At 50.1% G+C, this 12,663-nt stretch overlaps 2 protein-coding genes across 2 annotated transcripts in view; one reads left to right on the top strand and one right to left on the bottom strand.

The window, feature by feature from the left end:
- Positions 1 to 2,001: 2,001 nt before the first annotated feature.
- The window catches only part of THTPA (thiamine triphosphatase), a 43,058-nt gene continuing 32,396 nt past the window's right edge, over positions 2,002 to 12,663 (top strand). The window contains exon 1 of the mRNA XM_043985727.1: positions 2,002 to 2,713. The gene's annotated coding sequence lies outside the window, so the exon portion shown is untranslated. The remainder of the gene's footprint in view (positions 2,714 to 12,663) is intronic.
- Positions 8,229 to 12,663, bottom strand: part of ZFHX2 (zinc finger homeobox 2) — a 30,864-nt gene continuing 26,429 nt past the window's right edge. Inside the window, 1 exon segment of the mRNA XM_043985723.1 lies at positions 8,229 to 12,442. Within this exon segment, the coding sequence (XP_043841658.1) occupies positions 11,490 to 12,442 (953 nt within the window). The 3' untranslated portion in view covers positions 8,229 to 11,489.

The following is a 12,663-nucleotide window of genomic DNA, read 5'->3' as shown; positions in this document are numbered from 1 at the left end:
TTTCAGCCTTCCTCAAGTGCCCTTTCTCAGTACTGACTTCAGAGTCAGGGGAAAATTCAGATGGCCCAATCAGTCAAGGTCCAGTGTAGGGTCTTGTACACAGCAATCCCAGTCCCATTACTAAGGTTGGGAAAGCCAGTCGGATTCCCCAAGTTTTCAATTCCATTTTATTTTCTTTTTTCCTACCCCCCTAATCCCCACCCCCACCTCCCACTCCTTCCTTGACCTCTCCATCATTCTCCTTTCTTCCTCTATCTACTTTGTTCCTTCTTCACTCGGTCAAGTTCCCTCCATCACCCTCACTCTCCTCCACTCTACCCAATCTCCCTTTGCTTCCATCCCAGCCCCCTATGCAACCCCACCCCTGGCAGTCTGCCCTGTAGGAATGTTAATTAGCATTCACAATTTAATTAATTCGGTAGCTAATTAATGATTGGGAGCTGGGGGGGTAGGGAATGTGGGGTGTGCGGGGTAGTAGCTGGAGGTGGCAGGGAGAGATAGCAGAGACTGCAGAAGGCATCGCAGATGGCTGTGCGGTGGTTGGCACTGTGCCCACCGCCATGGATGCAAACGCACGCGCACACACACACACACACACACGAACACACACATATATACACACAAAAAGGAGAGGGTGGTCAAAATAGAAAACTAAAAGCGAGGAGAGAGGGCCACAGAGCCCCAGGATCTTGGGGGGGTGGGGGTGGTGAAGAATGGATTGTGGAGGAGGTTTTAGATCAATTTGAATCTGCTCCGGAAGTGGAAAAGGGGAAAAAAAATAATCACAGAGGCAGAGAGAAGAGAACGATCTCAATAGCCCCCCCCCATACACCCTTACCCCACCCCCGACCACCCCTCCTCCTTGGCATGGCATTCATGGGCACCAGCTGAGACTTGGGACTTGACTAGCAGCCCCCTGCCCCTCCCTCTGCCTGCCACATGCCCTGGCACTGAAGACCCAAGCCCGGAAGGACAGGGGATTCCTAAAGAAAAGATACATAACTGTATAATGTTAAGGTGTTAAGGGTTTTTTGTTTTTGTTTTTTGGTAAATGATTTTTAAAAATACAATCAACCATTTGCACCAGTTTTGGTGTGAGGGTGAAGGCGAGAGAGAAGTAACAGAAGCAGGAGGAGAGCCCAGATGGAGTGGTGGTGGTGGTGTGGTGTGGTGAGTTGTGGGTCGGAGGACTGGGGGGCCTGCCAGAGGTGGGGGGGGATTAATGAAGACCCTGTTTTCTCCCCCTTTTTTACTATGGATAAAGGGGGAAAACAGAGAGAAAAAAGGGGGGATGGGGAAGGAATCGAGACAGATGGCAGAGTGTAGAGGCGGCAGCTCGTGCCGGCACTGCCCAGCTCTCTCTCCCTCTGACTGCCAGTTCTCTCCAAATGCCACCCTTCCCCCATTCCCCCCTTCACTCCCCTCCCTTCTCCCCACTCCCATCCCACTCCCCTTCCCCCCGGCTTGGCACTGAATGCGAGGAGAGGGAGGGAGGCTGGGCAAAGAGCATCTGTTCCCTCCTTCCTCCCAGCTCCATCGGCTGCCAACCTAGGGCCAACGCCTGCCTCGCTCGCCCGCCCGCCCGCCCGCTCGATCCCAGACTGGCATAGGATCAGGTGCTGGCTCCAGCTACCTCTCTGGGTACTGGTCCCTATGCACGACGGAGTTGGCTGCCAAAGCCTAGCACGCATGGGGCTGTGTATGTGTTTTGTGTGTGTATGCGTGCGTGTGTATATACACGCAACCTTCTGGGTATGGGGTGGGGGCTGGCATTGCGGCTGTCATCCCAGTGCCCATAGAGAATGGAAGGATGGGGCGGAGAAAGGAGGGAAGAGGTTTGGGGCAGGGAAGGGAGGGGGCATGATGACTGCTTCGTGCTGCCTGCTCACAAGCTTTGGTACTGCAGCTGCCACCCTTGTGCCCGTGGAGTTGGGAGGAGGGAAAATGAGGAGGGGGAGCAGGCGCAAGCGCGAGCGCTCTGTAGAAGGCTTGGTGTGTAGGAACCGTTGGCACCACAGCTGCCAGTCTGGTGCCCAGAGCTGGGGATGAGAGGGGACCAGGAAGGCTGGAAAGAGGGGCAGGACTGGGTGGTTGGTTTTGTTCTTCTAGAAGCCCAGCCCTGGGAGGTGGTTGGACTTGGGGGTGGGGAGCTCTCTTTTAGCTTCAGGAAAGGGACATCAAGGGAAAGGGTCAGGGACAGCAGAGAAGGAGGTGCTGAAAAAGTACTGAATGGCTGAGGGTAGGGGCATAGCATTCTTGTGTGCCTGGGAAAAGTCCTGGTTGGGCTAACAGCCCAACACTTGGTGGAAGCAATGGGGGAGCAGAAACATGAGGCTGGCGCCATCACTGCCCTTGGATCCTGGCATGAGCCACACTGACATTATGTCAAGTTGGGGGAGGGTGGCAGTGCCTCGTGCCATTCTGGTAGAGTAGGCTGTTGTGCCTGATGCCTGGCAAGAGGGGATTGAGATAGGAAGCTGGGCTGGCATGTGCATGGGCGGTAGAAGATGGGATAGGCATTCTTCAGTCGGGGCCACCTCCCCCATACAACTCCGACCTGGAAATGGAGAGACAGACGGAGAGAGGAGCAAGGGCACAAAGGAGGAAAAGAGTGAATGCTCATACCCAAAGGAAGGAAGAATGGAGAGCGGCTGGCAGCCCTGCTTGGCCCTGGGCCAGTTCTTGGCTGAAGACGGCCAGATCCTCTTCCCTGGTCTGTATATGTGCCTGGTAAAGTGGGGGGTGGGATCGGTTTGGTCTTTTAGTCCATGGTATAGGGGCTGGGGGCTGGGCTAGACTGGGCAGAGCAGGATCCCACTTGGACTTTTCAAGCTAACAAGTGGGGTGTTTCTATTTTTCTCTCTCTGGCTCCTTCCTTTCTCCTTCCCCCCTTTCCTCTCCCCCTTCCTCTCCTGACACCTGGGTCCCACTGCCTTGGCACCCAACCAACTGGATGCTGCCACGCTTGGCAGTGCTGCACTGGCACGTGAACGGAGTCTCTGATCCTGGCACTGCGGCAAAACCCAAACCCCGCCAGACGTGTGCTTGCCGCTTGGTGGCAGTGGGGGGAAAAGAGGGAGGCTGGGGAAGAATAGGGTGGTGCCACACAGAAGATGGCAGACATTGGGTGGGGCTGTGGGCACAGGAGAATGGGGAAGTGGCCCAAGGGAGAATGTGCAGATGAAAAGTGAACTGAGCTAGGCCTCATCTGTCCCACGTTCTTCAGGAGGGAATTCAGGGGTACCTCACCCCATAGCACCTGAGAAGCCAGCTAACAGGGATACAGATATAGGCCATTTCCAAGCCTTAGGCACAAGACTTCCATGGGACTCTTCTCCCTGGGCTTTCTGATAACCTGAAATGGGCAGATTGGGAAGAGAAAGAGGGGGCAGAGAAATGGATAAAAGAGAGATTAGAAATACCCAGATATGTAGGTACAAAGATGATGGTGGCAGATTGGGAGGAAAAATGCAGGATGAAGGGATCTTTCCTCCTTTGGGTCTTGCAGTTGGCCAAAGGGTAGGGCTTCCACCTGTCTAGATGTCATTTAACATTATGATTGTCCAAGGTATGGTGATGAGACATCTGACCTTCCCTGTTGGATTGGATTGGAGTGGAGGGGTAGGGCGGAATGAATGTCTTTGGGCCATAGGTGGAAAAGGTAGTATCTATAGAAGGTGAAAGGCATCAAAAACCTGTCCCTTCCATGGAAACTATTCAAGAACACTTGGTCTTCTAGGAATTTCTCAACAGCATCCCACTTGGGCTTATATAAATTTCCATACTTACCTTCTTGATCTTCACACCTAAAGTCAGTACTGGACCTCAGTGATGGAGAAGTCTATGGAAGGGGAATCTGATCTGAAGAATTCTTAAGCATCCTTTGTGGCAGGAAAGGCTGGTGTCACAGATGCAGAGCAGGCTTTGTTGGCCCTTGGACTTGCTCAGAATATTGGCCAGACCCTGGAATTGTAGTTTTGCCAAAGTGAACAGCATCTGAAAAAAGTTGTTGACAGCATTGGGCCTTTTTGAGGCTCTCATAACCAGAACCTGAGGCATAGATGGCCTCTGTCTTCACAGCTGACTTTTTCCGACACCATGGGTATTGTGGGATAGGGGCATGGTTTCACTCTTTGTCGAATGAAGGTCATTTGAATGACCTGGGACACACAGAACTGTGGAGCCATTGACCATTGGGAAATGTACTGTGGGCATGCTCTGGGCCAGAGAGTTTCTGATTCTATCTTCTCTGGGGATGGATGGTAGCCCTGGAGAGAAATGGTGACTCATTGGAGAAGGAAACAAGAGGTTCTGCCAAGAGGGAGGAAGCAGTGAGGTGAGGCACTCATTTGGAGGGGGTGAGTGGACACTTTCTATCTTATCCCCTTCCTGGGAATAGTCACAACTGGCAGAAGGAGCAAGGCACATTTTCAGATGCTATGAGTTGGAGGAGAGGAGGAATGAGGAATGCAAGGTAACAAAGCAAATGAAGCTGAGTAAGTGAATGTTATACTTCAAATACAGTTGGAGATGGTGATGTAATGGGTGGTATGTGTGTGTGTGTGTGTGAGAGAGAGACAGACAGACAGACAAACAGACACGGAGAGATTACTACACTTTCAGCTAGTTTGGACAGTTTATCCAGTTTTGTGGCTTATCCGTGGCTCTGATATATTAGCCTTCTTGCTGAAGGTGAGATCTGGGAAAGGAGTAAGGTCAAGATGACTTAGTAAAAATGCCCCTGTGCAGAGAGGGAAAAGTAGGCTGGGTGTCCAGTCAGTCGCAAGTTGATCTCCAGGGCTCCTTTAGCATCGAAGACACAGGCCTGTTGGACCACATGGATGTGACGTGTCACATAGGACTTATGCTGGTATCTGCCAAGCATGAACACACAGTGGGTGTTTCATGCATGGATGATGATGCAGTTTGGATTTTATGTGTAATTTCATGAAGTGGTGCCCAACTGGGCACCAGTTTGATTGTCCAGAACAGCTGAGAAGAGAACATGGCTTTAATCTCTCACAAGGAAGGGAATGTAGACAAGTGGTTAGTACAGGGCTCCAGTTATGAGGATTATAGGAAACAGCTGTGGCAACTTTGCTTTTGGTGATGTGTGAAGGTGGATGGTAGAGTACTGTTATTCACGTGTACTATGTCAACTAAGAAAGAACACCATTTCTTCTCTTTCTAGTCCTGATTCACCCTTATTCTCTCCCCTGATGGTTTCCTTTTCTCCCATCTCCCCTCAAAAAGCCACAACCCTAGCACAGCACACAGGGAGGGGCATGCTTCTCCACTGTGTTTACCTTTACCCTAGTATTTTCCTACTTTGGATGTGATTCTGAGGCTCCTACTGTCCAGAGGACAAGGTTGCATTTGCCTTCTGGGCTCACTTTTTACGTGTGGCTCCTCATGAGGATGAAGGAAGGAGGTGGTCCTCTAGAGTTTCCTGGTCTCCTATACAGCACAGACTTCATCATATAGCCCTCTTGAGATCACTTCCCAGTTTTTCCCTTGATCTTGATAAGCTGGTCCCACATGCACATCAAAGTCAGGGTCAACAATGTGAGTTTTCTGCAAATGATTATTCCCTTTACTTGTCCTTCTGCATCTGAGCTTCCTTCAACTCTCCCTATATAATAGCATGTGGGCAATAGCCCTGATGACAATAAGGGCAGAATCTTCCCTCTCCCTGAGCCTGAGCCTTTTTACTCTATTCCCTAAAAATAACACCCAGCCTTTAAACCTCTCATCTTCTAGCACTTCTGATCCCTGCCTCTGGTGACATCTTTGCCTTTCATCCCTGCCACAACCACCTCGGCAGTTCTAACCCTATTTTTCCATTTCGGGTCCACCATTTACTAAGTGCTTACCATGGGCCAGGGATTGTGCTAAATGCTAAGGATGCAAAGAAAGGCAAAGACCTGGTCCCTGTCCTCAAGGAGCCCACATTCTGATAAGGGAGGCAGCATGCAAGTCATACAGAATATAGACAGAACAAGTGGGAGGCAGTCTCAGAGGGAAGACACCACCCGTGTGTCTGTTGTTGGGAAGGGAAGCCTCTTGCAGGTAGTGGGGTTGGAGCTGAGTCTTAAAGAAAGCCAGGAGGCAGAGGGAAGGAGGGAGAACATTCTGGGCATGGGGACAGCCAATGAAAAGGTACGGAGTTGAAAGAAGGAGTGCTGTGTTTAGGAACAGCTAAAAGGCCAGTGGATCACAGGGTGTGTGGAGAGGAGTAAAGGTTAAGAAAGACTGGAAAGGCAGGAAGGGGCCAGGTTGTAAAGGGCTTTCAAAATCTAAGAGAGGGTTTTATTATACTTAATCCCCGAGGGAACAGGAAAGCACTGGAGTTGACTGAGTAGAAGAGGGGACCTGGCCAGACCTGTGCTTTAGGAGGCTCACTTTGGCAGCTGAATGGAGGATGGATTGGAATGGGGAGACACCTGAGGTAGGTCAGCCACCCAGAAGACTTGCAGTGGTCCAGGCAAGTCAAGATGAGGGCCTGAACTGTCTGTCAAGGTGGCTGTGTGATTCGAGTGAGGGGAGGGGAGAGGTGTAGAAATGTGAAGGTAAAAATGACAAGACCTGGCCCCAGAGGGGATAGGAGGGGTGCAAGTGAATGAGGAGGTAAGGATGATACCAAAGTTTTAAACCTGAGAAACAGGGAGGATGGTGCTGCCCTTGACAGGAGTAGGGAAGTTGGCAAGAGGGGAGAGTTCTGGGGAAAAGATAATGAGTTCTGCTTGGACGTGTTGATTTTGAGATGCTTCTATGGCCTCCCTATTCCAGATTTCCAAAAGACTGGAACTCAGGAGAAAGATTAGGGCTGGATATGTAGATCTGGGAACCATGCTCATTGAACTCATGAGAGCTGAGCTGAACAGATCACCTAGAGAGAGTATAGAGAGGGAAGAGAAAAGGATCAAGGACAGACCTTTGAGAGACAGCCGTGATTACTGGGGTGACCTGGAGGAAGATCTAGCAAAGGAGACTGAGGAGCAGCCAGACACAGGAGGAAATACCAGGGGAAAGCAGTGTCATGAAAACCTAGAGAGGAGAAAGTATCTGAAAGATTGATTGACAGCGTCAGAGGCAGCTGGAAAGTCAAGAAGGAAGAGGATTGTGAAAAGTCATCAGATTTGACAATTGAGAGATCACTGGTAACTTTAGAGAGAGTAGATTCTATTGAATGAAGTTGGAAGTAGCTTCAGTTGAATGAAATTGATTTCAGAGGGTTTAGAATTGAGTGCCAGGGATAGTGAAGGTACCTCTCAAATCCCTATCTGGTCTAACAAATTCTCCCTCATTTCCCTCTGAGGTCTCCTTTGGGTAACTCCTACTTGTGTCATATTCAGAGAACAAGACCCCCTTACCCACTAGAGTTCCTTTCTCCTTTCTTCCTGGCTAGGTCAGTATCCCCAAATCAGTCACACCTTTCCTGGTTTTTGATACGTTATTTCTGATTTAGTTGTTCGCATCATTGTCTTTTGTGAATGAATGTGTCTCTGGGGTTGGTTGTATATGTGGGAAGCAAAGTCTTCGTGTGTCCGGGAGTAGTTTTTGCTTTTGAGCTCATACAGTAGTTTGCATGTACACGGTTCTTTCATCCTCCATTCGAGTTTCTCAAATGCTACCAGTGCACACAAATCGTTTCCCTAACTTCAGGCATGACTTATATACCTCTGGGTGAGTCTCTATTTAGAAACAAATAAGCATGTCCATGATTATAGGAAAGAATCTTGTTATGTGATATGGGAGAAACAGCAATCAGACTAGATTACCAAACATATGAGACCTGAAATCGAGAGCAACCAAGGACTAAGAGGAGGTAGTTCAGAAACCGTAGGAAGGGGTTGGAGTGAGGTGTTGGTTCCCTGGAGAGCAGCATCATGTGTGTATGTGAGAATGATTCTCTTGTTCAAATGTGGACGTCTCTAAATTTTGGATGGGTGTACTCCAAGGGTTGTCAGGAGTAGAGAACATATTTCTTAGTTCCTTTTGCCAGATTCTTTTGTCTTCAACCTCAAACACTGTAGTTTACTTTGCCCTTATGACACCTAGTGCCATTTCCGTGTCAAATTTCCTGCACAATTGGCCTGATGGAAAGAAGTCAGTCAAGATCATTGCCATTTCCCCTGATACCATTTCCAGCTACAACATATAAACCAGAACCAAAGTTTGAATGCCCTTCCAGGACTCAGGTTCTTTAGAAGCCACTAGACCCTATCCCCTTTGTGGTCTGGCCTCTCTCAGCTGCCACATGGTCAGGTATTTTAATCTATTAAATGACGATTCAGGTAGAGAAACAAACTCAAGGCTCACTTATAGGTAGATCTGTGTGCAAATGAACAAAAATTTCGGGGTAGATGGGTATGGGAACCAGATGAGTGCCGAGTCTGAATAAAGGAAAGTCACATTGGCATCATTCCAGCAGACTTGGAAGTGAGTGGCACTAACCTCAAGCAGGCTACCTCTGTCTTCCAGCATCTTGCAAAAATGGCCAGATGCCCTTGTCTGTACAACAGAGCAATCTGCTGGAGCTGGATCAAAGGACTTCTGGTTTGAGAAAGGGATTGGATGGGAGTGGTACCAGTCTGAAGTGGGTAGAACAATAGCCCCTTTGATTTACTCAGTTCAGTGGGGTCAGGCTTTTTTTTTTGGCACAACGGATGTAGATGAGTGTGATTAGCCTAGTGTAGAGCCAGCCCATACCAACTGGTGACTATACTTGTATGCCCTGTGTTTTCCAGGTCAGTGTATCTGTGTTTTCATGCACGTACACACAAGAATCTATGTGATGGGTAAAGATTTCTGTCCAAACTCTAACCAGATGGCCTCTCCAGTTGGAAGGCTCTAAGATATCTGAGGGACCCACAAGCGGTTTCAAATAATTCCACACCTCATCACTCCATACCAGGCAATTGCCAGGTTTGGTTTTGTTTTGAAAATGTTTCCTCTTATTTTTTTTTCCTGTTTTTTGTTTTCAACCTTTATACACAAGTCACATTCCCATAAAGCACAGAGTTAAAAAGCCTCTTTCCTCATACACATGCTGCTAAGAAAATAGTTTTATACATGGAATTTCAATGGGAGAGAGAGGGGGTGGGGAGGGGAGCAAGAGGGAGGCAGAGAAAGATGATAGCAAGAGCAGTGTGGACCAGTTGGAGGTGGGTCACTTCCTCTCTTGCTACCTAAATTGGTAGCTGGTATTTTTTGGCATCATCAGAGTAACTAATTCTGCCTCTCCAATTCCACTTGGGTTGTGATCACTGACTCTGGGGCAGGAAGTGAACCTTATGAAATATCACTGGGTTATTGAGAGGATAGCACTTTGTAAATGATAGAGCACTAGATAAACATGAGATTGTGTGGTGATTCTAGGACTAAGTAAGCTAGGCTTTCTCTCCTCTCTTCCCTCCCCTTTTTTCTTCTACATAGCCCTAACTGTTGTTTATCATGGAAAACTAAATTAACTGGAACACTTAAAATCCAGGATAGATTTGATGGGGGGGTGGGAGGGAAGAGGGTTGAATGGTTAAGTAGGAGGTAGAAAAGAATGGGAATGTGTTAGCAGAACAAAGGACAAGAAAAGGGGCAGGGATAGAAGGGGAGGGGTAGAAGAAAATCAGGAAGCCCCAAAAGTTTCTAAGTGAGGACTTTTCCTTTATCAAGACCTACCACCTGCCTCTTGGTCCCTCACCACCACATTAGCTTAAAAAAATGACCAATTTTAAGGAGAGGGGCTCCTGTCTTGTGCTTAAACCATCATTTATTCTCCCAACAGCCCCCTCAATTGGCCAACAGGTCTCTTCGGTCTCATGGGCATATTCTAACACCTCTAATTTTCCCTCGTCAGCTGAACAGCTGCAGAGCAATGGAAGATACAGGCTGTGGTATGATGGGAAGTGAGGCGGGTAAAGACCTGGAGACAGTGTGTGAAGGGGGAAAAAAGAGGATAGAAAATGAGGGAGTAGAGATTATGAGGGAGGTATCAAGAAGGAGGAATAGGAGTTGAGGTTTAGGAGGGAAGTAAAATGGGTTGCAGGAAAGGACAGCTAGGATTCACAAACCAATTTGTCACATCCATCCTCATTTTCCTGGACAGGATTTCCATGAGTCCCCTGCTCTATCTCTGGGAAAGAGCTTTTTGGTGATAACAATTTCTTACGCATGTTGGGATTTTACCTTTCCTCTTAAATACACAGTGTCTGTAACAGGGGAGGGGAAAAGATAGGGTGACATTATTTTCAGTCCCATGAGGTGCTTAACAACCATTTCAGGGCCTAAAAAACCATTTGTTCTTCCAAAGAAATGGGGAGGTTTAAAAAACAACCTGAACACAAGAGAATTTTTAAAATCTAAAGAACCAAAACATTGACACAAACAGGAAAAACCAATTTGTTTGGTGGAAGGGTTTTCTGTTGGGTTTTTTCTGTGTTTTTCAAGTTTATTATTTTTTTTCTTTAGTTCATTCCTCTGGTCTCTCCATATCTCTCTCTCTCTCGTGCGTACGCTCTCTCTTGCTCTCTCTTTTTTGGTTGTGTGTGTGTCTCAGTTTTTAAAAGAACTTTGGATTTGCCGTTGGTGGGCGGCACCGGGTCCCAGAGGCTGGGCCCAATGGTGGCAGGCCTGGGACCAGGGGCTGGCCCACGGCTGCTGAGAGGATCTCTGTGTTTAAAGCCTTTGAGAATAAGTTACTGCAGTTCTGGGGTGTAGGAAGGAGAGGGGCACAGGGGTGCCTGGCAGCGGCTTCCTCAGGAGTCCAGGCTACCTAGGATCCCCTGCTGGAGAGGGAGGGGAGATGGGGGAGTAGGGGACCCCTCTCCCTGCCCCACCTCTTGTTTGGTTAGAGTTCCAAGGCTCCCTACCCATCCTGGGCCCCAGCGACAGGGGCTGGCCAGTTGGGAGCTTGGAAAGAGTCTGTGAGCGGTGTTGCGCTCTGGACGAAGGAGGGGGGAGAGGGGAAAGGAGAGGGGTATGGGTGTTTTTTTTCCCTTCCCCCTTCGTCCTCTTGGGTTTTCTTTTTTCTCTCTTCTTTTTGGCGTTTCTCAGTCAGTAGCACAGTATGGGAGGACTTGAGTTGGATAGGTGCGTGTGGCTGGGGATATAGTGGGGAAGAGGCAAGAGGCCTTTGGAGACCATGAGAATGCTGGGGAAGGCAGGACGTGAGGAAGGAAGGTGTGTGTGTGTATATATGTGGGGAGGCAGGCTGTGTAAGTGTACATGTAAGAATGGGGGGGGGGGGCGGATAGGGTATGTTTGTAGGGAGTCTAGGAGCCAGGTTATGTGTCTGTGTTGGGGGAGGAGGCAGGACACTGCTGGAGGTGGGGTGTGTGAAGCCCACTGAGGGTTGAAGTCTGGAGACTCCCCCAGCATGGGCAGAGCCGTGGGGTATGGGTGGGGGGGGTTGAGCTCCCACCAGGAACCCCGTGGGGTATGTAGGAAGAGCTTAAGAGCCCTTCTCTCTTCCCCTATCTTGGTTTCTCTGTTTATAAAGCTAGAAGTGTAGAGGTAGAAGTAGTTTTTGGGTTGGAGTCCGTGTGAGGTAATCTTGCTTCCTCTTTGGCAAAAGCCGTGGCATTGGTGACCGGCTGGCCTCCTGGAGGTGGAGGCGGGGCCGCCTTGCGCCGGTGCGCTGAGGAGCGCAGATGTGCTGCCAGGGCCTCCCGCCCACTCAGCAGCACCTCACACGCCAGGCAGTGGTAGGTACAGATGGGTACACGGAGAGGGGGGGGGACACCAGCCCCGGGACCCCTTCCAAAGAAGCAGAAGGACCTCTGGTGGGCAGCGGCAGGCGCCTCCCCCTCAAATGCCATCTTGCACTGGCGGCACAGGTAGCGGTGGGTCACATCCACAGTGGAAATGCCAGTGGTACCGGCTAGCAATTCATCAGCTTCCCCGGGCTCACCCTCACTAGGGAGGTGCAGCTCTGGTGGCTTCAGGGGGGCTGTGGCCGCAGGCTCAGGGGGCTGGGGTGGTGGCTGGAGGAGGGCATTGGGGAGCAGCCCAATGAGGGTCTGAGGTATCACAGGGTTCATGGGGAACAGCCCCTTTTTCATACCATAGAGCTGCTGGAAGTAGGCCCCTTGGAGCTGCGGACCAAAGACAGCTGGGGGGGCAGCCCCCCCTGCTGTTGGCAGGGGGAAGGGCAGAAATTGGCCCCCGAGCAGGGTGGGTACTGTGGCCTTCAGTGCCTTGAGGTTCTTGAGGGCGTCAGTAGAGGAAGTGGTGACCCCAGTGGCAGCACACTTACGCTCATCAGGGACCTCGTCCCCTGAAGGTTCAGTAGGAGGCCCTGGAGCAGGGTCTGCTGCAGTGGACTTGGTTTGATCTGTTCTCTGAGGTAAGGGGCGAGCTGGACTGGGCTGGACGACTGCAGTAGTCGGTAAAACAGAGGCGGCAGCAGCAAGGCTGAGGAGGCCTGAAGAAGCCGCTGAGGGGCCTGGGAAGAAGAGAAGGAGTTAGGCAAGGGCACAGGAGGGCAGGCCACTGATGGAGCCCCCCCCCCCCCCCCGTGCTTGTTCCTTCCCATCAGCATCCTAATAATCCCAGTGTGCTGCTGGCCTCGCTAAGGGACCATGTGCCCTGCCATTATTCCTCCCTCCCCCCCCCCTCCACTGGGGGTACCCTTTGCTCCAGAAATGGGATCAAAGGAAGAGGGCA

This window comes from Dromiciops gliroides, chromosome 2 (assembly GCF_019393635.1).
Source record: "Dromiciops gliroides isolate mDroGli1 chromosome 2, mDroGli1.pri, whole genome shotgun sequence".
Classification (NCBI taxonomy): domain Eukaryota; kingdom Metazoa; phylum Chordata; class Mammalia; order Microbiotheria; family Microbiotheriidae; genus Dromiciops; species Dromiciops gliroides.
The sequence above is the reverse complement of the archived record's forward strand: the minus strand, read 5'-3'. Positions and strand labels throughout refer to the sequence as shown.